General features: G+C 39.0%; 1 protein-coding gene across 1 annotated transcript; it reads left to right on the plus strand.

Moving 5' to 3' along the window:
- The first annotated feature begins 6,050 nt into the window (after positions 1 to 6,050).
- LOC137834462 (probable terpene synthase 2) lies at positions 6,051 to 9,275 on the plus strand. Its single transcript, XM_068642508.1, has 7 exons — positions 6,051 to 6,191; positions 6,915 to 7,203; positions 7,325 to 7,697; positions 7,808 to 8,026; positions 8,215 to 8,356; positions 8,447 to 8,692; positions 8,807 to 9,275. Exons 1-7 carry the CDS (start codon positions 6,084 to 6,086, stop codon positions 9,122 to 9,124), a joined length of 1,695 nt encoding a protein of 564 aa, XP_068498609.1. The 5' UTR covers positions 6,051 to 6,083; the 3' UTR covers positions 9,125 to 9,275.
- The last annotated feature ends 18,548 nt before the right edge of the window (positions 9,276 to 27,823 follow it).

The raw sequence follows: 27,823 nt of genomic DNA on the forward strand, positions 1-27,823 counted from the left end.
AAGGCCCAAGCGTTTGGATGGAGTTGACAGGGAGCCACATTCAACTCGGTGAGGAGGTCCTTCTCAAAGAAAGTGAAAGGGAGTCGAAGGAGCAACCTCTTGAAGACGGAGGAGTAAATGAAGGTGAAGGGCACTCCATTGGTGGCCCTATCATCCACGCATATTGGCATGTCTTGAGGGGGGATGCACACGTCCAAGTGTGAATCATCCTCCCTGTCAAGGGCGCATGTGGGTTCGTCTGAGTCGCTGCTCAGAAGGTTGGTGAGATGGTCGTCGGGAAGTTGCGTAGAAGTCTCAGCGAGCAAGTGGAGGGGAGCCCACTGGTACACCCGCGCGTAGTTATGTTGAGGAGGCACCGCTTGGGGGTGCGCACTCGTTGAGGGGGGGCACGCTAGTCGAAGGCGGTGGTGGTGCACTTGCGGAAGGCTGTGCACCAGAGGAGGAGGCAAGACGCGCAGTAGTTTTTGTTCGAGCCATTGTTCAGTAGCTACAATGGAGAAAGAAAAGAAGGAATGAGGGACCAATGAAAAACAGGGTTCAGCAAAAAACAAGAGAAAGGCGGGGAGAACGAAAATGCTAGGGTTGAAGGGAGTGGAGAAGCGAAAGCGACGAAGAAGAAGAAGTGAAAATATAAAGAAATGCAGAAAAACCAGAAGAAACCCCAGAACAGTGCAGGGAAAGGGAAAATAGCCCACAACGTATGCACAGTACGGTTATTGGATGATGCAATCGGTAGAAAGTATTTAATATGCCATGGATGAAGAAAAAAGGTACCTTTTGATGATCGCAAGTGGTTTCTGAAAGCTTGAGATTGAGAAAGACGAATCGCGCAGAGAAGGGCTTCGAGAGTTTCAGAGAAGAGCGTTGGAGAAGGTGATGGAACAGTGGAGGCGCGCAAGTAATTGAATGTGAGAAGCGCAAATGATGTTTCATGCTAGCCGTTGATGCGTACACGTGTCGCAAGATTAGGGGAGGAAGGCGTAACGTCACTTAAAGCACAACACGTGATGTGACACGTGACGTGGCATCACTTGTCACGTGGCCACGGAAGATGATCACTTAGTCTCTTCGCTGAAAACAAATTTACAGCTCGAGACTGGGGGGCTTGTGATCCGGTCGGTCATCGGTAGTCGGTGACATCAACAACAGATAGCCACGTGGACCGTTCTTAGTGGAACACGTGGGCCAGGGAAGCAGATGAGTCATTGAGAAAGTCACCCAGGGTGGTGATCGGTGATCAGGGGGCGGTGGTCGGAGAGGATGCGGGATCAGCGCCTAGATAAGCGCCTGGAAGTAGAAGGCGTGGTGCTATGGTGCACCGATCGGTCATCTGGTCTGAGCGATGATCATCGGGGTTTCGTGTTACACGCAGTTAAGCTGGAAACGAAGGGTGATTCCCAGCGAGAGCGTCGCATACGAGCCTTGTGTGACAGAGTATCAGAGAAGGGAGAAGCTAGGTGCTTGGTCGTGTCGTGCACGAGAGTGGCCTAAGAGAGCTAGTAAGTCAGTCGGTGATTGGTACTCTCTTAACCCATAACGTGCATGGTGCAAAACATAGGTGATCGTTCACACAGTAGGTAATGCCTGGTGCGCGCGCTTAGCCAAGCCACGCTTGGTATTCACACTGAGGTTGCACGAGCCATCTAGTGGAAGAAACACGCTAAGTTACTTCATGCACGGATAACTTAGGCGCGCAACAGAGTATATAAAGGGCATTCCGCGCTCATGCAAAGGGAGGTAAGATTCATTCTTGCAAGTTACCAGTTTACACACACACAGAGAAAAGAGAGAGAATCACAGAGTGCACACGAGTCTCGCAGAGAGACATTTCTCAGTTCTTTGGTGGTTTTGTAAGGCTGACTTGAGTGTCGGAGTGCCACCGGCCGCTAGAGGCGCAGTTTGGTGTGTTTCGCAGGTTTGCTTGGAGTTCTCGTGGAGTTCTTAGAGCATTCTTGCACTTGTCACAGTTGCGGAGGTGGAAGATAGAGTTTGACGAGGCGAATCCTTCGACGTTTGAATCCCCTGCAAGATCAAGAACTATTTTTTGTGAGTTCAATGTCTATCTTTTGAGACAAATTATTATTTACTCAGTACACTTACCGAAATAAGTCAACAAGGGTATTTGGTATATCCAAATCCGTTTAAAAAAACTGTAAAGAATAAAGCTTTTGCTTGGTGGAGTGGAATGCTCAGGCTCATCTAGGTCGCGTTGCCCTGTGTGGTTGCGCCACCCGTGGCGCAACTCCTCATTCATGCGACACAACTCATCATTTCTCGCCTGAGACGCTGCGAGATCCGCCTGCAGGCGCTCTTGCTCAGCCTTCGACGCTGCCATTGCCTCCTGCAATCCCTGCATCATGCCCATGACCTGCTGCATGGTCATCTCTTCACTCTCAACGCACGTCGAGTCTTGTCTCGTGGATCTCATCATCTGCGATTTCTGGGACTTCTACTAGGTGTCGTGCAACTCCAAGGGGTAAAGGAACTTGAACTCGAACTAACACGATCACACAGTGACTCAACCAAAAGCAATCGGTGAAAACTGCACCAATTTCTCAATGAACAATGGCTCTTGGTAAAATCTCGAGGGGACTGGGTTGGAAACTGCAACTGGAACTGAATTCTTGCGGTGGGACTGAAGTTTTAGATCAGGCCCCACGGTGGGCGCCAAATGTTCCCGCCGGTTGACCAGGGACGTCTTTGTGCGTGGCTTGTCCTCGCGAGCTTGGGCACCTTCATTCTGCTCCATCTATGAGTACTTGAAAAGAAGTGGACAAAGGGCGCCCTCGCGGCCGTTTGCACTCTGACGATCAAGTCAGTTAGCGAGAAACATCAAATGGGAAACACCTCTGTATCGGAACACTGTGAACGGATGCTCTGAAGGTGGTCTAATAACTGAGTAACTGAATGCTACCCTAATTTCCTGTGCGTACAGTGGGTTCGCAAGCAAGCAACTAGAGTGTGTGAGTAAACTGCGAAAACTCGGTCCCCCTCTCAAACCTCTAAAACCCCTTTAAAACGTCTAAAGCATTTAAAACGTCTTAAAGCGCATTCAAAACGTATAAAAACGTTCAACGCGTTTAAAACGTTTAAAGCATTTAAAGTGCTTTAAAGCGTTCTAAACGTAAACTAAATTAATGCGTACCTTAGCAAACTTTTAGGAAAACATTGATGTTTCAGTGCTTACTGCCACGTGTTCTTCTGACTTGATTACTATTCTACGTGGAGAGCCTCACAGCGTCGTAACCCAACTTAGGGACATTCTATCGTGCAAGTCCTCCTTCTCGGAGTGCATCTGGCGCAAGGGGTGACTTTCTGGGTGCCAACTCATGCGTCCCAACCTCTAGTTACTCGCCCTGGGAGTGTATCTACCTTTCTCTCGTACCATGCACGTGGTTCTCCCCTAGGCGTGGCCCTCTCATGAGTCGTATCTATCCCAGGGGTCTCCCAGCGGTGGCGTGGGTAGTTCACGAGTCAGGTTACCCCCTACTGGTACTAGAACTATGACCTTGAAGCCACCTTTCTCTTCTCTTTATTACTGTTCTGAGGCACTGAGGCCTCTCGCGGTGTCGCCCCCTCCATGGTCTTTCCTACCCATGGGTATCGTGGGGTGACACCGTCGATGCCTTAACCTGGCGACGCCTCATCTTGGCGACGACTTATCTTGGCGTCGCCTCATCTTGGCGACGCCTACCCCTGACGACGCCTTCGCCTTGGCGATGCCTGCACCTGGTGACGCCTCATCCTGGCAACGCCTTAAGCGGTCAACCTGTTGACTTTCTTCCCTTGGGCCCCCTTGAGGGGTCCCATCATACGTTTGACTTTGACTTTGACTTTGGTCAACGCCCGGGGACGGGACGGTACATTTTATTTAATTTACATGCAATCTTTATTCAAAACAATGTCAATATATTATGAATTAAACTTTTGTGCATATTTCAATATTTAGTGAATGTTACACATTAAAATTTTAAGAGAACTATTTTTTGTGAGTTCAATATCTATCTTTTGAGACAAATTATTATTTACTCAATACACTTACCGAAATAAGTCAACAAGGGTATTTGGTATATCCAAATCCGTTTAAAAAAGACCGTAAAGAATAAAGCTTTTGCAAAATGCAAAAGCTAATCTCCTTCAAAAAAAATGTGTACTTGTCAAAATATTCTCCAAAAAGTAGAACTTAATTATCAGCATAGTTTTGCATTTACAACTCTCCAAAATTGAATTGTCATTCACTTATAATCAACCCTAAACCCTAATAATATTCTTCTAGACTATTGTAGTTTTAGAGAATTCCGTTTAGCTTTGCCTTCATTTTATTTTTCTGATATGCATCTTTGATATAATCAACCGGACTCTATTTGGCTTTGCTTTCATTTTATTTTCTCATCTTTGACATAATATGCCAAACTGTAATTATCTATAGGGAGTATGTTATCCTTTTCTTAGCTTATAAGTTAGTATTGATCAATTTCGTTACGAGTGCTCGTGGAAAAATGTATATTTAAGATAAAAATGTGTATATCGATTGAAATAAAAAATTAATGAAAAAACATTATTCCAACTTGTATAATATTTTTATTTCGTAAACTTCTATGATTAGCAGCCACACTTCTATGATTAGCAGCCATACTTCTATGATTAGCAGCCATACGAACGCAGTATCGATAATCTAATAAGGTGAATATCACTTGTCATGAAAATAACAGGCCAATAAAGTATATTCAAATATCGTTTGATCACTTTTATTTCCATTAGTAGTTTAATCTTAGTTAGTGTAGAAGGTAAAATGTCAATATCAAAGAACGAAGAAACAACGTTAATCAATCAAAATTCTCAATGAATAAGATTCTCGAAAACAAAGCTTAAATAGGTCCAACTGGTGTGTAAAATTTTTGTTTGAAAATAGACAAAACTTATTTAAGATAACTTCCAAAGGAGTTCTTCAATTTCATATTACAACTAACTATTTGTTTTAATTTTTGAACGAACCTCCCAAAATTTCATAAAATTTCATAAATAATCCTTGCATTTTATATTCGTTTAAGACGTTTATTTTTTTAATTATTTTAAAATCATTATCCTGACATTGATTTATATTATACTAATAAATTAAAAGTGTTTAAAAAAATAAAGTGTATAAGGAAGAGTTGCAAAAAAAAGGAAGGGATGCTATGTAATTTCACGAAAATTACTGTAATTTAATCATTTAGGCTTTGATTTAACATCTAAATATCTATTTTTACATAAAAGAAAATTATAAACAACACAAACAGTAATTTTATGAAATTGATTTATATGAATATGATAGTATTACACTACAAAAAAATCATTAAATAAAAATCAATTTTAGAGACCAAAATAATTACCATTTGATTAAATTAGAGACCATTTATAATTAACAAAATATCTAAAGTAGACAAAACTTATATCTAAAATAGTTTATAAAATGGTTTCTAGATTGATATCTAAAGTAGTTTCTATTATTAATAAAAATTTATAAAATGGTTTCCAGATTAGTATCTAACTATTAACTACTAAGATTTTAGCTACTTATTACTTTATATTCTAAATTAGTGTCTATTGTAGTATTTTAGAAACTACTTTAAAATCTAAAATATTAGTCACTAAAACTTAAGTAGCTAATATTTAGATACAAATTTATAAATTATTTTATAAATCTTTATTAATCATAAAAATCACTTTTCAATTTCTAAATTAATATCTAATTTAGTTAATATAATAACTAATTATTTTTGTCCTTTAATTTAGTTATTATTTAATAATTTTTTGATAGTGTTATGATTATATTGGTAATTAAATCGTTTTGAATGCTTCTATTTTTGTCTTTCCATGTAATATTTGATCAATTCTTTCTTACAAACATTTAATTATGTTCTGGAATTTTAGAACTAATAAATTGAATACACAACTTTAAACTAATTAGATAAATTTAATGTTATTATGAGTGAATAGTTTTACAGGAAAAATGGTTAACCTGTGACCTAATATAAATATGCTGCCAAATGTGAAGGTGTTTCATCAATAAATCATACGAAGCACTTTGTAAGAAGCAAAACATGTCCCTTCCATCTTCAACTCTTGCATCTGAACTTAGGCGACCTTGCGTGAGTTATGCTCCAAACATATGGGGAGACACTTTCCTTCAGTATGCTGCTCAATCCAAGGTATTATTTCTATTCTATATATATATATATATATATATGTATTTACTTTTTTTTATGTAGAAAGTTGAAAATGAAAATTCTGTCTTTGAATATCCACTACAAGAAAATTATGAAATAAAAATAATTTTTTTAAAAACTAAAATAATTAGTTGCAATAGTAACTAAATTAAAGACCATTTTAGAAACTAAATAAAAAATTGGTTTCTAAATTAGTTTCTATTATTGTTAAATAGTTTCTAAATTGGTATTTAATTAGCCACCAAGGTTTTAACTACCAATTATTTAGTTTTTAAATTTGGTCTCTAAAACCTGGGTTGCTAATTAAATACCAATTTAGAAACTATTTAACAATAATAAAAACTAATTTAAAAACCAATTTTTTATTTAGTTTATAGAATGGTCTCTATACTAATTATTTTGGTTTCTAAAAATTAGTTTCTATTTCATGATTTTCTAGTAGATTGTTGTAACTAATTATTTTGGTTTCTAAAAATTAGTTTCTATTTCATGATTTTCTAGTAGATTGTTGTAGCTCTTCAGGATGATGGATAAATATTGTGGTAAAAAGGAAATACAAATACTCTGCCAATGAAAGTTTTTTTTCTTCAAAAAATGTTATATAAAACTCTGCCAAAATCACAGTAGTTACAGATGTAATTTTTTTTATTCAGGTAAATGTAAATTCATTACTTCATTAAATTATCTACAACGGTTTATTTGCAGGAAACCGATGACAAGGTAAAGCAGCAAGCAGAAAAACTAAAAGAGGAGGTGAAATCAATATTTCAATCATCAATGAATCAAAACATCGTACAAAAATTAAACTTAAACTTCATTGACTCAGTCCAACGTTTAGGCGTGTCATATCACTTTCAACAAGAAATTAATCAAGAGTTGGAACAAATTTACAACACTTACACAAAAAATACCTCTATCAATGAAGATGGTGATTATCACTTTTTTGCTCTACTCTTTCGTTTGTTAAGGCAACAAGGTTATGGAATTTCATCAGGTACGTAGATGTAGAACCTTGTCTTTGATGTTTAAGAAAAAAAAATATATTCTATATACACCTACAGCGTTATCCTATAAAATAGGTTTTGTTTCTTATATATGTTCAAATAATTGAACAGATGTGTTTCACAAATTTAAAAATGGCCAAGGAAACTTCAATGAAACACTTGCCAACGATGTTCAAGGCTTGTGTAGTTTGTATGAAGCTTCACATCTAAGAATTCCTGGAGATGATGTGTTGGAAGAAGCATGTGACTTCTCAAATACTAAACTTAAGTCCTTGGCAAAACAACTAAGTCCATCTCTTGTTGCACAAATCAATCATTGCTTAAGGCGACCTCTTAACAAGAGTGTACCTTGGTTTGAGACAAAACATTACATGACTCTCTTTGAACAAGATCCTTCCCATAACGAAACTATATTGATATTTGCAAAAGTAGAATTCAACCTTCTTCAAAAGTTGCATAAAAAAGAAATAGGTCGTATCACTGAGTAAGTCTTCTACCTTTAAATTTCTTTCTCTAGCTACTGTCCATCTCAGAATTTTAGAATATATAGAATAAAGTATACTTAAATTGTTGAGGTGTAATTTCTTTTAATAGGTGGAAGAAAAATTCAAACTATGTGACTCGGGTCCCTTACGCAAGAGATAGGTCGGTTGAGAGCTATCTTTGGTCATTGGCAATATCCTACAAGCCTGAATACAGCAATGCAAGAACGTTTGTGGGAAAATTGATCCAATGTATCAGTCTTCTAGATGATACATATGATGCTTATGGCACATTTGAAGAACTTGAAGTCTTCACAAAAGCAATTCAGAGGTTGATGTGTTTCACAAATTATAGCTTATATATTTCAGTGTGAAAATGACTTTTAAATTGACATGTACTGTGTGTGGTGTGTGTGTGTGTGTATATATATATATATATATATATATATATATATATATATATATATATATTATCTCACATTCAGATTTCCAAGAAAAACTCCTTCCTTTTAATTTCAGATGGGATATTAGCCACATTCGATCTCTTCCTCAGGGTATGAAAGTAGTATTTGAAACAGTTCTACAACTGTGTGAAGAAATAGAGTTGCTGACAAGAGAGAATGGAAAATCAAGTTTTGTGGTGCCACGTTTTAAACAAGCCGTATGATTATTCTAATTTAAGTTTTTGAAGATTTGAATGCTTTATTATATTCAGTTTATCTTATCGGATTATTAGTTATTTTACTTGCAGGTTTTTAACTTAACAAAAGGCTACATGGTTGAAGCAAAATGGTGTCATGAGGATTACATTCCAACATATGATGAGTATAAAGCAAATGGAGTCTTAACTTCTTGTTACCCTTGTATGATAACTTCGTTTATTAGCCTGATAGAAGTTGCAACAGAAAGTGTGGTGGATTGGATTTTCAGTGATCCAAGTATCCTTGCAGCTGCATCAGTTATTGGGAGAGTAATGGATGACATGGCCTCACACAAGGTATTAATTGACTTCTCATTGAAATTGAGCATTTGTCTCGGCTAGAGTTATTTATTCATCGACAGTTTTCAAGTTCCTGCAAAATTTAACAATAGGATTTTCTCTAATGAATAGTTTGAGCAAGAAAGAGTACATGTTGCATCAGCTGTGGAATGTTGCATGAAGCAATATAGCATTTCACAAGCAGAGGCTTATAACTTGATTCACAAGGATGTTGAAGATTGTTGGAAGGTTATACATGAAGAATATATGAAGTCAAGTAATATTCCAAAGTGTGTGCTGGATTGTATAGTTAATTTGGCAGGTATGTCTGAGGTTTCTTATGAAAATTATAAGGATAAATATACTAATGGAGAATGGCTAAAAGATTGTGTTTCTTCATTGCTTGTGGATCCCGTGTCCATCGATCAGGAGAAGTTATCTGCCATATAAATGAGTGGAGCATGTCTTATTATAGAGTATCACTACATATACTATTAGAAAATAAAGTAATATGAAAGAAGGGAATAAATTGTTATGAAAATCAACTCATCCTACGTCAAATGTCGTGTCATAGTGCTTTCACTTGTTTAATTATCAATGTAATGAGGTGTAATTGTTTTAAATTTGTACTTGTTCCATTTTTCTATGCCAGCTCTTTAGTTTGTTTATGAATTTGTTAAAATAATTTACCACTCAATCTAATCTAATACTACTTAGCTATGTTAATATCCAGATTTAAATAACACCATTTGTGAAGGTTTTCTTTTTAATGGTTTATCCTCTCTCTTAGCTCTTCCTCTCACCTCTTCATCCACTTTCCTTACTCACATGATTGTCCACTTGCTAGTTTAACATTAAATCAAAAACTGTGGCATACTCACTCTGTCAGTCAGAGCAGTCCTTGTCAGACAGTCATTTTATGTTAGAGTAGTGATAATTTGACACCCAATGCTCCAAATTACATTCACTTTATGTCTAATATTTTACAAAAATACCCCTATCACATAAGTAATTTAAAGGTGTAATTTGGAGCAAAGGAAAAAATGGGATGTGATTTTTCTTTATGTTATTGTTCTGTTGTAAATAACTAAATTGGTTAGATCTAAGTAACTATAGTACCCTGTAAAAAGCAATCAGTCCTTCCTCTCAAACCATATCAATAATATATTTTTTTCATATTTCTCTTTATTCTCTTAAAGCCATATCAAAACAAACAAAGCGTTTAAAATTAATCATATTCATTACCTAAGGAAGGGAGAAGGAACTGATGAAATGAAATTGAGAAACCGAGGAGAATGAGAGAAGAGACCAAGAGAGCACCAACAAGGTAATAAAATGGCGACGTTTCTGGTGGCTACTCTGTACATTGCGGTTATTGGAAGTGAGCATTGTCATCTTCGATAAAAAAACCCGGCTATATTTCAAACTGGTAGATAAAGTATTTGAAATCCAGAATATGATAAACATACAGCCAATACCTTCTCGTTTGAACAAATCACGAACAGGCACTGATGGAGACCCATTTTTTTTTACCAACATTAGAATTAACAAGTTCTGTACCAAATCAACGACAGAATCACTCAAAACAAAATTATCAGCAATTTAATGTGAAAATCAAACAGAAATCAATCATAAAAAACGAAACCGTAACGAACATCTATTTAAAAACACTAATCCATTGGTTTAAATGTGAGAGATACACATGGATTAAAATAAAATCAAAACGAAACTAAAATCAAATCAAATCAAATCGAAAAAAAAAAAACCCTACCTAATTGTAAGAACAAGTGATACAGCAGACCAGATTCAAGTACATGCGTTTGAGATCATTGATAATAAATGCGAGTCACAAAGCACGAGATAGAGTAGAGAGCATATAAGGTTATGAGAAAAGCTTACGAGATAGTCAATCACGTATCAATGACCACAAAATGAACTGTAGACTGAGAGACTGAGGAAGAAGAACCATTGAAGAAGAAGAACGAGAGTTTTCTTAAAATTTGATAAAATTTTATTAAAATATTAAAAGGTTTATCTTTTAATTTTTTTCAAAAAAACATATAAGAAAAACTTTTAAAATTCTGCAACTTTTCTGAATTCTATCAATATATAAACTTAAATAAATAAATAAAAAATGAAGTGAAATTGGCAATAATTTTGTAATTATTTTTTTCTCGCATCAATTTTTTCGTTTACGAAATTATTGGATTAAGGTGCAATTCCCAAAATTATTATAGGTTTTTGATGCAGTTTGCATGATTGACAAAAGTTATAAACGCTTTCATATGCACTTTGTATAAGGAGAAAGGATATTAACATTTGTATATAATTTTTTATGTCACGGATTCATATATAAATATATATATAATAAAGAATAAATTTATAATTAAATAATATAAAAAATATTAAAATAATAATATTAAGAATTGTGATATAGATCAATAGAATATAAGTTGTATATATCATTATTTTTTAGTGAAATTTGATTAAACAATTTATAGGGCCACGTGCATTGAATGAAAAGAATTTAACCTTCAAATTTGTTTTTGCTCATTCTTTACTGCACCTTACACTTATTATATAATGCCTTAAGATCAATTATGGAGCCCATGTGAATGACCATATTTGTTTATTTTTATTTTTATTGAATTCTTTACAGCACCTTACATATTATATTATGCCATGCAATGCAATTTGTATTCTTTTATAGAAAACTTATATGACCAAACATAAAATTAATTCCATGATGCAATCGTTCAATTTTCTAATTGAGTTCAAATGAGGAGTTTGATGAAAAGGTTTTTCCGCCACCGATATTGCTTTCGAAATCCGAAAACATAATTGCTGTACCGTCCAGGTAGTCGGAAGTGATGACGTGGCAGCAAGCTATTATGTAGGCGTGTTAAGCAGGGCTCATGGCTGGCAGAAGGGAAGGAAGTCGGGGGCTCGTGTAGTCGCCAGTTATTAAGTTGGCATGCTCCGATCTCTAGCATACCTAAACCGGCGGTCAACGGGTTTGAGATGAAGTCGCCGGATGCGAACCCAGACGACCAAGTGGTTAGAGATCGTCGAAAGAAGGACATCGCCGAAGGATCAGGGAAGCTTGTTCCAGGCTCTCGGAGCAGAGGATAAAATCGTCAGATAGTCATTTCCTAGCTAGCCAGAGGTTGGGGTCGGGGAACAGCTCACCTGGACATGCATGATGAAGCAAGTGAAGTAGATGATGAAGGCGGCCAGCGAGACCACAGGGAAGGTGTGTATGAAGGCACCCGTACTCGCCACGCAGAAGAGATCACGCTCCAAGGCAGCTTTGCGCTGAGTTGTTCCATGCATAAGTAACTTAGCCAAAAGCCTGAAGAGTAAGAAGTGGCGCCCAAGTCAAGGATGCTCCAGATGGTGACACGTGTACAGCTGGATGCGAGCCACGTGTCCAGATGTGTAACTGTCAGGAGAGAGAAAGTGCCCAGGTATATAAGAGATTCTAACGAACTTCTGAGGTACGCGCGTTTTAGATTACTTCTTTTACGCTTGCGAGAACTTGAGTACGCTGAGAGAGAATTTTGCACGGTTCCTGAAAGTTCTTAAGTTTTCTCTTAGTATTTGGTGGTTCAGTCGCTGACTTGGGCGTCGGAGCGTGATCGGCCGCAGCGGCGCCGTTCTGTCTTTTGCAGGTTCTTGAGGTGAATCAAGGCGAAGGACCGGAGCTAACACGGCGTAGAAGTCGATCCAGATTTGACGGGGCAAGGTTCTTGCGTCCTGGTCTCAATTGCAAATTTTAGAATTTGCTCAAATGGTTAAGGATTTTATGTGAATGAATATTCATTGTTGGAATTAATTGTAGGATAGATTTGTAATTATCAAACTGATCAAATCTTTATGTTTTATTTAATTTTAAATTAATGATGAAATTTTATTTTAATTGCCTATAAAATAGATGCTAAATTATAAATGATTGATTTATAGATAAATTGAAATTCATTATTATAAGACATTTATGGATAATCCAAAGGTTTATTAGTTGTTATTACCATCAACGAATATGATTATTGGTAGTGAGCATGCGTTATTAGCTTTATTTATATAAATATAATAAATATTTCTAGTTAATGCAGTCGAATAATGTTAATATTATTAGTTTCATTATGTTTTGTGTATTAATGTATTAGCAAAGGAGAACATTAGTACGCATATAATGTTTGTTTATTATCTCCATTTGTATTAATGTATTATATGTTTAATTTATGACTCAAAGTATTAATATTAAACATGTATTAATTGCAGTATCTATTCCTGTATCTTTACATTCGCTTGCCACGTATGTTCTAGTCTGTAATGGATTAAATTTTTCTGATTGGAGTGAACAAGTTCAATTTCACTTAGGTGTATTGGATCTTAATTTGACTTTTCAAATTGAGAAACATACTACTACCATTGATACTAGTAGCAATGAAGATAAAGTTCATTATAAGGCTTGAGAATGATCAAGAGACTTAGCTTGATGTTTATGCGAATGAGCGTGACAAATAATATTAAGTCAGCTCTTCCCAAAACTGAGAGTGCAAAAGAATTTCTGAGATTTGTCGAAAAGTGCTCCCAAACTACTGATAAGTCTCTTGCCAGGACATTAATGAGTTCCTAAACTACCATGAAAATTGATGGATCTCATACTATGCATGAACATGTCATTAAGATGACAAATATTACAGCAAGACTTAAGTCTCTTGGAATGACAGTGAATGAAAATTTTCTTGTGCATTTCATCTTGAACTCATTATCATCTGAGTATGGCCCCTTTCAAATGAATTATAATACCATAAAAGACAAATGGAATGTGCATGAATTACACAATATGTTAGTTCAAGAAGAGACCAAACTTAAGAATCATTGAGATCACTCCATTCATTATGTGAATAATCAGGGAGTTGGCAAGAAAGTTCACAAGAAACATGGAAAGGGTAAAAAACCATCCTAGATTAATGAGTCATCTACTAAAATGCAGAAGAAAAATGACAAATGTAATTTATGTGGGAATCTAGACATTTCTAAAAGAACTGGTCTAAACATAAAGCTTGGTTAGAAAAGAAAGGGATTCCTTTCAACCTGGATCATATATAAACCCAAATGAGAAGTTTGCGTTCCTAGGGAATAAAGTGAAGGTTCTAGTGGGAGCTGTCAGGACTTATCGTTTAATCCTTGACAATGAATTTCCTTTAGACTTGTTTGATACTTTTTATGTACTTAGTATTTCTAGGAATTTAGTTTCTTTTTCTAAACTGGTTGTTGCTTGATACTCTTATAAGTTTGGGAATAATTGTTTCAATTTGTATAAGCGTACTTGTATGATTGGATCTGGTACATTTTATGATGGTTTATGATGGAGATCAAGCTCAAGACGAAATGGAGGCCAATAATCAAGGACAAGAAGAGGTAGAGGCTCAAGTGTTAGACGCTCAAGGAGTCATTAGCCCACCTCATAGGCTTACAAGGAGCAAGTTCAAAGCATTAGGGAATAGTGGGAGGTTGTTTTCTCTTTTTATAGTTTCTTGTGTAATAAACGGTGCTTAGAGGGAAACATTAGACACCTCTTTTGTTAAAGCATCTCTAGGCCTTAGTTTAGGAAAATATAGAAGCTTGGGGAGTGTGAGCTTAGTAGGAGCGTGAGCTTGAGGAGTGAGCTTAGTAGGGGGCGTGTTTGTAGAAGTAAGTAGCTTCTAGAATAAACTTGTAATGACCGCCCTTGCTCATATACAAGGAGGGCTTAGGTCCTTCACAATTCAGATTTGAAATTGGAATTAGAGAAAGTCTACTCAAATTAAGAGAGAATTGTGTGAGAACTTGTTTACTCCTCTACCTTGTCTTATCTTGAGTGCCTTGGCTCTCTCAAGTGGCGGCATTTGCTCACTTATCTTGGATCCTTCACATTCCAAGTGGCGTGATCACTAGTCAAGCTCTTCATCTCCATAAGTTCTTCTCTCCTTCATCTTCCATTTCATTTTCCATGCTTTACGAAATGTTAAACATGTCTTAAGCTTCTTTCTATTCGGTGTTGTGCTTCCTTTCCACTTTATGTTCGGTTCATTTCTGTTCTAGCTTGTTTTGTTCGGTTCAATTCTGTATTTGAAGCATTCTATTCGGTTCTTTTGCTTTTAAACACATTTGTAATCGGTTCAATTGGCAATAGATGGATCTTCCATGTGAGTTTGGTGCAAGTTTTGGTGAGTTCTTGAAACATAGAACATTGATCCAATTCTATTAAAAGTGCCTATTCTTTCTCCAACTCAAGTTGATTCCATAAAATGTCAAAGAATCATCTATACTTTGCTAGTGGAATCATATCATGTGGTATCTAGAGTTTAGGTTTGTTCTTGTTTAATTTTGAGTTGTGTTGCACTTTTAATTCAAGAGCTCTATAATTCTTGTTGTTCACATTTCTGTTTTTAGGCTTATTTTGAGTTTTATTGCTGTTTTCTTAATTGTGCCTATCATGTGTTTGTGTCTTTTCCTTTTTGAATCCATACAAGTTTTGTCATAGTCATGTTTTTCCAAGAATGTCATCACTTCTTGTAGTACTTTTATTGTATTTTTTGTTACTTTCTTTGGTGTAATACAGTTTTTCTGAACTTGTGTTTTGATCCTTTGTGCATTTTCTGTTTTAGTATTGAGTTCATACTTGTATTTTAGATCTATACAAGTTCTTATACATAATTTTCAATATGTCTTTGCTAGTTCTTAATTCTGTTTTTCATTCCTGTTAGGATTCCTCTGTTTTTCTGAAAACGTGCTCACTGTTTCGATTTATTGCAATTGATTTACTCACTGGAAATTTCTGAAATTCTGGATTTGTGTTCTTTAAAGTGTTATAAAAGAGTAGAAAAAAGAAGTACTTCAAAATTCCAAGTACAAAAAAAATGATAAATCAAAAACAAAAAGTGTGCAATTCTGCCGAAAAAAATACGGTAATCTGGCAGTGATTTTGAAAATTTTATCTCAATTAATTGGTTTACTGTTTTTGAGTAATTCCAGTGCCATTGTCGAGCTAAGATCTTGAACTTTCTGTGGTTAAAATTTCAAAATCCAGTTCGCTTTATATCGTTCCAGTTAAATCAGTGAACACCAAGCACAGTTTGCATAATTTTTTTTTTCCAGTAGTTCTGTTTTTGTTTTCTTCATCTAATCTAGTGCTTTTCTTTAGGTATCTTTTGTGTGCCTTCTTTTTCATTGAGTACCTTATTTTCTTGCTTGTCTTTTGTTCATTAATCTTTGAGTTTGTCATACATCTAGTATTTCTTTTGTTATAGCCTTTTCTTGCTTGTCTTTCTTTATTCATTGGTTTTGTGGTGATTGGCTTTGAAGATTGTGTGCTCTTGCTTTGACATATTTCATTTGAGGTTACTCAAGGCCTCAAGATCAGCTTGGTAAAGGGAGCATTCTTTCTTTGGAGTGATTTAAGTGACACTTCACTTCGGCAGTTTGGTTCCAATTTATTTTTGCTAACTTTGTTTTCTTAACTTTGTTTTGCTGTTTTGTTGTTTGTTGTTTTCTTTTACAAATGGCTTCATATTCCAGTGATGAGTCTTACAAACAGCATTCTCCTAGCAAAGCTTCTGTTCTTGGTGAATTAAAAGAGGCCAAGCGAACCATTACACTTAAAGATGAAGCTATTAGACGGTTGGAGGAAAAATTGCAAAGCATTGAAATGAAGCAAGCTAGGTCCTCTCATTCTATCCATGGAGAGCATCATCATCATAGACCTTCATCTAGAGGCTCTTCCAATGATCATGGCCGTGAAGAGGAATATAGAAGAAGGAGAACTCAACCCCACTTTCATGGATAGAGACCTCATGCTCATGAAGATAGACGCCACCATGAAGATGGCTACTACCAAGACGCAAAGGCTAAGCTCCCTTCGGTCAAAATTCCTAGTTTCAATGGGGACAGTGATCCTAATGTGTACCTAGATTGGGAGGCTAAATGTGAACAAATTTTTGAGATCCATGAGATCCAAGATGAGCACAAATTTAATTTAGCTACCTTAGAGTTTAGTGATTATGCCATGAAATGGTGGCATAGGGTTGTAAAGGACATTATCTATCACAAGGGTCCTCCCGTGGACTCTTGGAACTCTTTAAAGGATCAAATGCGCCTTAGGTTTGTGCCACCACACTTTAGGAAAGACCTCATGTTGAGACTCCAACAGTTTCAACAAGGCACGCTAAGTGTGGATGCTTATTACAAAGAATTAGAAATGCTTTTGCTTAAGGTTAAAATGCGTGAGAGTGAGGAAGCTATGATAGCTAGGTTTGTGAGTGGTCTAAGGAAGGATATTCAAGATATTGTTGAACTTCAAGAGTATTCATCATTGGGTTCTTTGGTTCATCTTGCAATGAAGGTGGAAGCCCAACTTGCTAAGAAAAATACTTTCAAAAATACTCCCAATGATGGTTACTACAACAATTCTTGGAAGAACAAAAAGTCTTTTTCTAAATTTCCTTCTAAAGATTCTTCTTTCAAACCAAAGGAATCTAAGCCTTCTACTTCTATGCCTAAATCACCAACTAAATCGTCTAGTAAGAAATGCTTTAAGTGTATGGGTTATGGTCACATTGCGGCTAATTGTCCTTCTAAAAGGAATATGTTTGTGCATAATGGCATTGTCATGAGTGAGCATGATTCGAATTCACCTAGGCATTCTTCACATTCTAGGGCATCTAGTGAGAATGAGAGTGAGAGTCCACTTGAAGGAGATTTGTTAGTTGTGAGAAGACTTCTTGGACAAGTTTCACAACCTTTTGATGAAAGTCAAAGGGAAAATATTTTCCATACAAGATGTCTTATTCAAAACAACATTTGTTCCTTAATAGTAGATGAGGGTAGTTGTGCTAATGTGGCTAGTACAAGAGTAGTAGATAAACTTGGATTGCCTACTATCTCTCATACAAAGCCCTACAAATTGCAATGGCTTAGTGAGGTAGGAGAAATAGTTGTGAATAAACAAGTCCTCATCCATTTCTCTATTGGAAAATACAAAGATGAGGTATTATGTGATGTTGTGCCCATGGAAGCAACCCATGTTCTTTTGGGAAGGCCTTGGCAATATGATAGAAAAGTTTTTCATGATGGCTTTACCAACAAACTTTCTTTTGATTTCCATGGTCACAAGGTTACTTTGAAATCTCTCTCTCCAAGAGAAGTCCATGAGGACCAAATTCTAATGAAGAAAAAGAGGGAGAGTGAAAAAGAAAAGAGTCCTAAGCCTACACTTCTTGTGTCTAGGCATGAGGTCCAAAGGGAGATAGTGGCTCACAATCCTATTTTCTTTGCTATCCCTAGACCTCTTAAGATAGACCCACTTGTTGATAGTCCTCATTGCTTGGATAATTTGGTAAAGGAATTTCAAGATGTGTTTCAAGATCCTCCAAAAGGCCTTCCACCTTTGAGAGGGATTGAGCACCAAATTGATTTGATTCCGGGATCTTCTTTACCAAATCGTCCGGCCTATAGGACCAATCCAAGTGAAACCAAGGAAATTCGCCAAAAAATAGAGGCTTTGATTGAAAAAGGTTGGGTCCAAGATAGCATGAGCCCTTGTGCTATGCCTATTATCCTTGTCCCTAAGAAAGATGGCACATGGAGGATGTGTTCGGATTGTAGGGCTATCAATAACATTACAATTAAGTATAGGCATCCCATACCTAGGCTTGATGATTTGTTGGATGAATTGCATGGTTCTAAAATATTTACAAGGATTGATCTTAAAAGCAGCTACAATCAAATCCGTATCAAACCGGGTGATGAATGGAAGACGGCTTTTAAGACCAACTTTGGTTTATATGAGTGGTTAGTTATGCCCTTTGGTTTGACTAATGCTCCAAGTACTTTCATGCGCCTCATGCATCATGTTTTGAGACCTTTCATTGGTAAGTTTGTTGTTTATTTTGATGATATCCTCATTTATAGCTTATCTTTGAATGACCATAGGTTGCATGTTAGACAAGTCTTAGAAACCCTTAGGAAGGAACATTTGTATGCTAACCTTGCTAAATGTATGTTTGCACTTGATCATATAGAATTCCTAGGGTTTGTTGTGAGTAGCAAAGGGGTCCATGTGGATCAAGCTAAGGTGGTGGCCATTCAAAATTGGCCTACACCTACATGTATGAATGAAGTCCGAAGTTTTCATGGACTTGCTTCTTTTTATAGAAGATTTGTACCCAACTTTGGTACAATAGCCGCACCTCTCAATGATATAGTGAAAAAGGATGTGGTTTTTCAATGGGGAGAAACACAACAAAAAGCTTTTGAGATTTTAAAAGAAAAATTGACTAATGCTCCCATTTTAGCCCTTCCTAATTTTGCTAAAACCTTTGAGATTGAGTGCGATGCATCAAGTATAGGCACTGGGGCTGTTCTCCTTCAAGAGGGCCACCCTATAGCTTATTTTAGTGAGAAATTGAAGGGGAGTCATCTCAACTATTCCACTTATGATAAAGAATTATATGCCCTTGTTAGAGCTTTGTTTACTTGGCAACATTATCTTTTTCCTAAAGAGTTTGTGATTCATAGTGATCATGAGTCTGTTAAATATTTGAAAAGGAGATGTGGGATACATTTGAAGTAACTCTTGAGGGAACCAATGAAATAAAGTGAGCAAGGAGAAGAAGTCAAGCAAGAAGGAAAAGAAAGCAAAATAAAAAAGAAGTGAATCTGTGTTTGATGGCCAAGGAAGAAGATGATGCAAGTAGTGTAAGTTCTTGTACTTTTTTAAATGCTGAAAATTATAGTCAACTTCTTCAAGCTTTTAAAGAAACACACGGGGAAGCTAATCGTTTGACACTCTTAAACAACTGATTGAAAGGGTTAAATAACTGGTTTGAAAATAGAGTCAAGGCATTAGAAGAAGAGTTGGAAAATTCAAAAACTGATTTTGAAAATCTTGAAATGCTTTACAAGAACTCTTCTTGCAAGTGTGACTCTCTTGCTTGTGAAAATTGTGAAACTCTTGAAAAGCTTGAAAAGAAGGTTCACTACCTTGTGAAAACTGTGGATAAGCTTTCAAAGGGTAAATCCAACTTTGAGAATGTCTTGGCATCTCAAAATTGTGTTTTTGGAAAAACAGGTTTAGGTTTTCATCAACAGAGCAAGAAAAATGAGTGTTCAAAGTCCTTTTCAAAACTGCCAGAAAAACAACAGATTGAAAAATCAAAACAATTGGTTGTTATATGTTTTTATTGCATGAGAATAGGCCACTCTGTTAGATTCTGCAATATTAGGAAATATTCTGTTCCTAAAGGTATTATGAGATGGATTCCCAAGAATTATGAGGTTCCTCGTGATAAAGTTAATATAAAAGGACTCACATTTGTAAGGGGACCAAATCTTATTTCTTGATTTTTTCTTTTGTAGGTAAGCTTGATGAAAAACACGGAGGCTGTTCCAAGCACATGTCTGGAGATAAATCTAAGTTTGTGAACAACAATTTCAAGCAAGAAGGACATGTGACTTATGGAGACAACAATAAAGGATAAGACTTTCCTTGTTTTTATTTTCTTCTTTTGAATTTTTCTTTAATTGTGTAGTATGAAAAATATTGATTGATGCCTTTATCTTTCATCTATGTAATGTGTATATGAAGCATTCCTTTCTAATTCATCTTTGCCGGTTAATTCTGAATCTGTGAAATGCTTAAGTTATTGTCACAGAAAAACAACTGATTGTCTTCACGAAACAACCGATTGTTTCTCTCAGACAGCACTGCATTAAAATTGAATTAATTTATTTTACATTCTGACTATTGGAGATTCTTTTCCCAAGCAGTTATGGGTGAAAGTGCATTTATCATGTGTCTGATTTCGTTCAGAAGAGTGTTACTTTTGTCATAAATGGAATATATTCCATAATTTATTGGAATATTAAGAATCCTTATAACTAGTCAAAGTATTCATGTGTCACCATGTGAAATCTGTCATTGAGTTACGTGCCACTGTGTAACCTTGGATCAGATTCTCTTTCTTGAAGACTGAAACCCACTAAATGCCAAGGATTGGAACTGTTTTCTGTGAATATATAAACTCATATGCAGTTGTTTCTCTTCACAAAAACAACCTATTTCCAATCTCTTGTTGGTTTGAAAATCTTCCCAAGAATCTCATTATGCTTTTTTGTTTTTCTCTTTCTCTTCATGGAACCCACACCCCCTTCGTCAAAGAGGATCAAAACAAGGGCTGTAAGAAGGGGAGGACGCATTGAGGCATGGTTCTCGGGTGAAGATGAAAAGATTGAGAAATATCTTCGTGAAAGAAGTAGGAAGACATTAAACAATCCAAAGCTTATCTCTTTCACATGGTTAAAAGAGCAAAAACTGGGTGAGCTGAGAAGTCTTCTCAAAGAACAGTTGCTGAAGAGGTTCTTGGAGATGTCAGGGAACACATCCTGATCTTATAAGGGTATTCTATACCAACCTTCAATTTGTTGGAAATAACATTGTTTCTCATGTAAGAGGGGTTGATATGGAGATTACACATGAAGTATGGTCTGCCATCATTGGATTAGAGTATGCAGGGTTGTGAATCAACGAAGGGAACATTAGAGTGGTGGAGGAATTTAAAAAAATACAGTTTTACAAGAATTGTTTGAATGAGTATGAGAGAAGAGACCAAGAGAGCACCAACAAGGTAATAAAATGGCAACGTTACTGGTGGCTACTCTGTACATTGCGGTTATTGGAAGTGAGCATTGTCATCTTCAATAAAAAAAACCAGCTATATTTCAAACTGGTAGATAAAGTATTTGAAATCCAGAATATGATAAACATACAGCCAATACCTTCTCGTTTGAACAAATCACGAACAGGCACTGATGGAGACCCATTTTTTTTTACCAACATTAGAATTAACAAGTTCTGTACCAAATCAACGACAGAATCACTCAAAACAAAATTATCAGCAATTTAATGTGAAAATCAAACAGAAATCAATCATAAAAAACGAAACCGTAACGAACATCTATTTAAAAACACTAATCCATTGGTTTAAATGTGAGAGATACACATGGATTAAAATAAAATCAAAACGAAACTAAAATCAAATCAAATCAAATCGAAAAAAAAAACCCTACCTAATTGTAAGAACAAGTGATACAGCAGACCAGATTCAAGTACATGCGTTTGAGATCATTGATAATAAATGCGAGTCACAAAGCACGAGATAGAGTAGAGAGCATATAAGGTTATGAGAAAAGCTTACGAGATAGTCAATCACGTATCAATGACCACAAAATGAACTGTAGACTGAGAGACTGAGGAAGAAGAACCATTGAAGAAGAAGAACGAGAGTTTTCTTAAAATTTGATAAAATTTTATTAAAATATTAAAAGGTTTATCTTTTAATTTTTTTCAAAAAAACATATAAGAAAAACTTTTAAAATTCCTCCATCGTCTTCCTGATCATCGAAAGGTAACTACTTTCCTTCATCTGCTGGTTTTCCTTGCATTTTCACCGATTTGCATCATCCTGTAAGTGCTTGGTGCATACGCTGTGGGCTGTTTTTCCATTTATTCTTCTGCGTAACTTAGGGCTTCGTCAATCGTCGCAACAAACCTACATTCGTTCGTCTTTCACCTTCCTTCTATGATCGAGTCAGCCTTTGTAACCCCCTGATCATTTTTCCTTTCTTCTTCCTTTGCAGCTGCTATCATGACTCACACCAAGATTACCCCGAACCCCCCTCCATCAGCACGAAACCTTCCTTCACAAGCACACGACTCAACACAAGTTCGTGGCGTTTCCTCTTCGCAGGCTGAGAGGCCTGCGTCTTCCCAACCTGCCCTGGCCCAGGCGACTCCACCTAATGCTGGAGGAGCCCCCGTTCCTCTGCCAGACTACAAAACTTTATACCCCTGGGCTAACTCAACCCTTCTGAAAGAGATATCCTCCGTGAACACTGCGGGAGCAGTCTTGCGGCTGACAAAGGGGGACGAGATCTACCAATTGTTTCACAAGGAGCACGACGAAAAGATGATGGTGCTGCCTTGCCCTGCCGACCTGCCCGTGTGTGCTGATGACAAAGTAAGCGCCGACGGGCCCTTCTTCTTTGTCTATACGACTTTGTTCAAGAAAGTCAAGCTCAGGTTCCCCTTCACTCGATTCGAGAGGGAACTTCTGACTGAGCTCAACATTGCTGCCGCCCAGCTTCATCCCAACAGCTGGGCGTTTGTTCGAGCCTTCCAAGTAACGTGCGCCCACCTGGGGTTGCCCGCGTCGGTGGACGTGTTTTTGTTCCTTTTCGAAGCCAAGCACCCAGGAGACCGCTTGTGGGTCAACTTGAACGCGATTGCTGGGAGGTCCATCTTTACCATCTTCCAGCAATCGTACAAAGACTGGAAGGGGAAATTCGTCCAAGTACGTGCAAACGACAAGGACACCTCCCTTCTCGATGGCTTCCCCTTGTACTGGGTGGACAAGGGGAAAAAGGAGTCCAAGAGCTGCTTCAGGAGGCCCAGAAGTCCTGATAGCATGGGAGCATTGGACAGAGACCTTTGTCTCTTCTGGAAGAAGGTGGCGGACGCCAATGTAACATTCCTCACCACCACCTTGATATGCTTCGAATTCTACGAAGATCAGCTAGATATCCGAATAGGTTAGGACATTAAACTCTTGTCTTGATATTGCTTCTGTTTAGCTGTTTCTGGGCGTCTTGTGCGTTATGCGCAAGACTTTGGTTTTACCTTTCTTGCATATATCATCTGCTTTGCTGTTTTATTACCTTATGCACTTATTCGTTTTCCTTGAGTTAACCCATGCATTTTCATTCCATGCAGACGACATGTTGCCCAGAAACATGCTCGCCGAACTGAAGGCGCTCGCCCGAAACCACGGGTTGGCGACCGGTTCCCAAACGGTGCCAAACTCGGTGGTGGAGGCCGCCATTGTCCATGGGCGATCACCACCGAAAGAACCCGCCCAACGCAAAAAATTGGTCCTTAAGAGACCCAAAAGGAAAGCCCCTCAAGTCATCCATGAGGAGGAAGAAGAGGACGACGAGGTCACCGAGGATGGCCTCGTTACGAAGAGGAAAAGGGTGGCACCATCTTCACCACCTGCCCCACCCCCTCTTCCAAGCTCAACACCACCATCAACGCCTGCTCCTCCTCCATCATCGCCAACACCACAGGCTCCTTCCTCACCAGTCCAAGCGGTTCCACTGGCCACTGCGCCACCTGCAGCTGAGGCCCAAGAGCCAAATTTCCTGGAGGACCCCCCAAGCGCCTCTACGCCATACGTGTCAGCCGGAGGGGCCCCCCTTCAAACACTTCAGCTGCAGAAAATGTTCCAATCGGGGATAAGGTTGCTCATACCTCTCCGATTCTGATTACCGAATCCCCGATTGCGTCGCCACGCCAGGAAGCAACCACTGAAGAACCTGCTAAGGAAGGTGGCGACGAGAACCCTCTACAAGCCCCCCTGGCGCCTCTCCAAGCGGCAAACCTTCCCCTTGAGGTCACAAGGATGTGGGAACCTCTAACTGCCAAACTGAAAACCATAGCAGAGGATATCCCAGCGATCATAACCAGGGCTGTGGAAGGCTCAACCAGGAGGCTCCAAGACGACCTCTTCAACCTCAAAACCGAAAACAACACCATGAAGATCGAGGTGGAGAAGTTGTCCTTCAGCCTGACGCTCGCAGAAATCGAACACTCCCGAGTGGAGGATGCAATGAATACCGAGCTCAGGCTGGCGCGCAAGGAGGCTACCGACCTTCGCCGCAAAGTTCACGATCTTGCCCAAGAGAAGGTCGAGCTGGAAAGCAAAATTGTACCCCTTCGTGCCAAGGTGGTCGACCTGGAGGCTCTCATGAAAGCTGACGCCGCTAAGGTGCAAAAACTGGAGCAGAGGTCGATCGACCGAGAGAAACTACTTGGGCAAGTAGAAAAGGCGAGGGACGACGCCATGGCTGATCTCGTCGAGGCCAACAAAGAGAAGGGAAAAATGGCTGCTGAGTTGGCCCAAGCACAATCGGAATCAAAGAAGGTTACTGAAGACCTTCTCCAGGCTCAAGAGACCAACGAACAACTTAAAAAACAGGTTGAAGAGCTGGAACAACAGAATAAAGAGCTGAAAGAGCAAACCGAAGACCTCAAGAAGCGGATTGAGGAACTTCAGGGGCAAATCGAAGAACTCAAGCTAAATTCTGCTCAGATTCTGGCTGCTGGATTCGAAGCTGCGCGGGAACAATTCGCTTGCCTATTCCCCGATCTGGATCTCAGCCTGGTGTCGCTGAACAACGAAGTGGTAGATGGAAAGGTCGTTCCTGCTGAAGACTAATCAACTCCACTCCATCTGCTACTTTTATGATTTCCCTTGTATATACCTTGTAATAAACTCGTGCATATGTGCTTTTAACAGATACTTATCTCAATGACAAAGTTTGGATATTCCCTCTCCTGACTTCTTTAAGCGCTTTAACCTTTTTTGCATGTTTAACTTTGTCGGATTTAACTTAACGATTTTGCAAACACGATCTTTTGACTTAACTGCTTCGAACCACTTCAAACTCAAGTAATAGTCACTTTAACCAACTTGTACTCTTAAGGCAACTAACCTTATCGCAAGAATACCCTTCAAGCAACGAACTGTAACTCAATTATTGGCTCAAACACCGTCCCACTCGACCTGCTTCATCAAACAAGTCTTTTAACCTTCTCGCCGTTGTTTGAACCTTTCCCGATCGCCAAGAACTCTTGGTAACATTAGCTTTTCCTAGCCTCATGCTTTGGCAATCGTTTCTTTGCATGGGGGCAGAGACGCCTTTAGGGATCTCTCTTTACCCTCCTGGACTTCAGAACAAAGACCGGCTGACTAGGCGTTCTCTTCGAACCTACCTTAGCCACCTTCCAAACTTCTTCCACCCTCTGCGCCATACCTGAACTCGTTCGAGACGAGAAGGATTTTATCTTGCCTAAGCTCGCATATAAGCGAGAAGGTCTTTAACTCGCCTGAACTCGCTCAACGGCGAGAAGGACTTTAACTTGCCTGAACTCGCTCAACGGCGAGAAGGACTTTAACTCGCCTGAACTCGCTCAACGGCGAGAAGGACTTTAACTCGCCTGAACTCGCTCAACGGCGAGAAGGACTTTAACTCGCCTGAACTCGCTCAACGGCGAGAAGGACTTTAACTGGTGCCTCAACTTGCCCAGGGCGTACATCTCCTCTCCCCTGGATGCACTGAGGACCTTTTCTCTTTCTCGCCTGCACTCGCTCTACGGCGAGGAGGTCTTTAACTTGCCTCTACATTGCCCCAGGAGTTACATCTTCTCGCTCCCAGAAGCACGGAGGACTTTCTCTCTTTCTCGCCTGCACTCGCTCGACGGCGAGGAGGTCTTTAACTTGCCTCAAAACGCGCGAGGGCGTCGAGGTCTTTCATCTGGTGCCTCCGATCGCCGAAAGACGATGAGGACTTTAAAACTTTAACTGGTGCCTCCAATCGCCGAAAAACGATGAGGACTTAAAAACTTTAACTGAAAGCATGCGATATATCTTTTCTTGCCTTAAATCACTTACAAGTGACAAGGTTTTTCTTCAAAACTTTCGGAAAACAGCAAACATGCAACCAGAAAACGCCTTATACTTCGAAAACTCTTCTTTTATTGGGTGGCCTCATTAAAAACCCTCCTTAGGGAAAAAAGAGTGCCCCCTTGAAACTGTTTTAACAGAGACATTGTAATATAATCTTTGTGTTTGTCTTTACTTACAACGCTTTTAACTATAGTACAACTTCAGGTGTGTGGCGTTCCAGGTGCGAGGAATCGCCCCTCCTTCCAACGTCTCTAAGCGGTAGGCTCTGTTCCCGAGCGCCTCGGTTATTCTGAACGGTCCAGTCCACTTGGGTGACAGTTTATTCTCCATCTCGTACTGGTGGGCCTTCTTCATCACCAAGTCGCCCTCTCTAAACTGCCTTGGCATCACCTTTGAGTTGTATCTTCGTTCAACCCTTCTCTTTACAGCTTCAGCTTTCAACCTCGCCTCTTCCCTGACCTCATCCAGCAGATCCAGGTTCAGCCTTCTTTCTTCATTCGAGTCTTCCTCTACGAAGTTCTGGAATCTCGGCGAGCTCTCCTGGATCTCCACCGGAATCATGGCATCACACCCATAGACCAAGCTGAACGGGGTCTCATGGGTTCCTGACTGCTCGGTGGTGTGGTACGCCCAGACTATACGGGGCACCTCCTCAGCCCAACTTCCCTTGGCTTTCTCAAGCCTTCTCTTCAAACCTCTCAACAACACCCGATTAGCTGACTCCACCTGGCCATTTGTCTGAGGGTGCTCGACGGATGCAAACACTTGTTGAATTCCTGCACATACGCCAAGTAAGCCGCCATTTGTGGATCTTTAGCTTGGAACTCGCCTGTTACTTGCCCTGTGACTAGCAGCGAGTCACTCTTAGCCATCAGCACCCTAGCTCCCATCTCCTTGGCCAGCAAAATTCCGGCGATCAGCGCCTCATACTCTGCTTGATTGTTGCTGGCTTTGAAGGCGAACCTCAGAGATTGTTCGATCAGCACGCCGTTGGGTCCTTCCAATATGACTCCAGCACCGCTGCCCTGCTGGTTCGACGATCCATCCACCGAAAGCACCCAACGGAAACCGTCCCCTTCAACCCGCGTCGCCTCTGATGAGAGCTCAACCACGAAATCTGCAAAGATTTGCCCTTTGATCGGGCCTCGGGGTTCGTACTTAATGTCAAACTCCGACAACTCTACTGCCCACTTCACCATCCTTCCCGCAACGTCGGGTTTCTTCAAGACCTTCTGGATGGGCAGGTCAGTCATCACCAGTATTGTGAAACTGTGGAAGTAGTGGCGCAACCTCCTCGCCGAAAACACCACAGCCAGCGCAGCTTTCTCCAGGGCCTGATATCTCGTTTCTGGGCCCTGCAACACCTTGCTCACAAAATAAATAGGCTTCTGAGCCTGATCCTGATCCTGGGCGAGCACCGCACTCACCGCCCTCTCAGTTACAGCAAAATACAACCTGAGAGGGATTCCCGCCAGCGGTTTGCACAGAACCGGCGGGCTCGCCAGATACTCCTTCAGTTTGACGAAAGCTTCCTCGCATTCTTTCGTCCAAGCGAACTTGTTATTGCGCCGCAGACATT

The sequence above is a fragment of the Phaseolus vulgaris genome, chromosome 5 (assembly GCF_000499845.2).
Source record: "Phaseolus vulgaris cultivar G19833 chromosome 5, P. vulgaris v2.0, whole genome shotgun sequence".
Taxonomy (NCBI): Eukaryota; Viridiplantae; Streptophyta; class Magnoliopsida; order Fabales; family Fabaceae; genus Phaseolus; species Phaseolus vulgaris.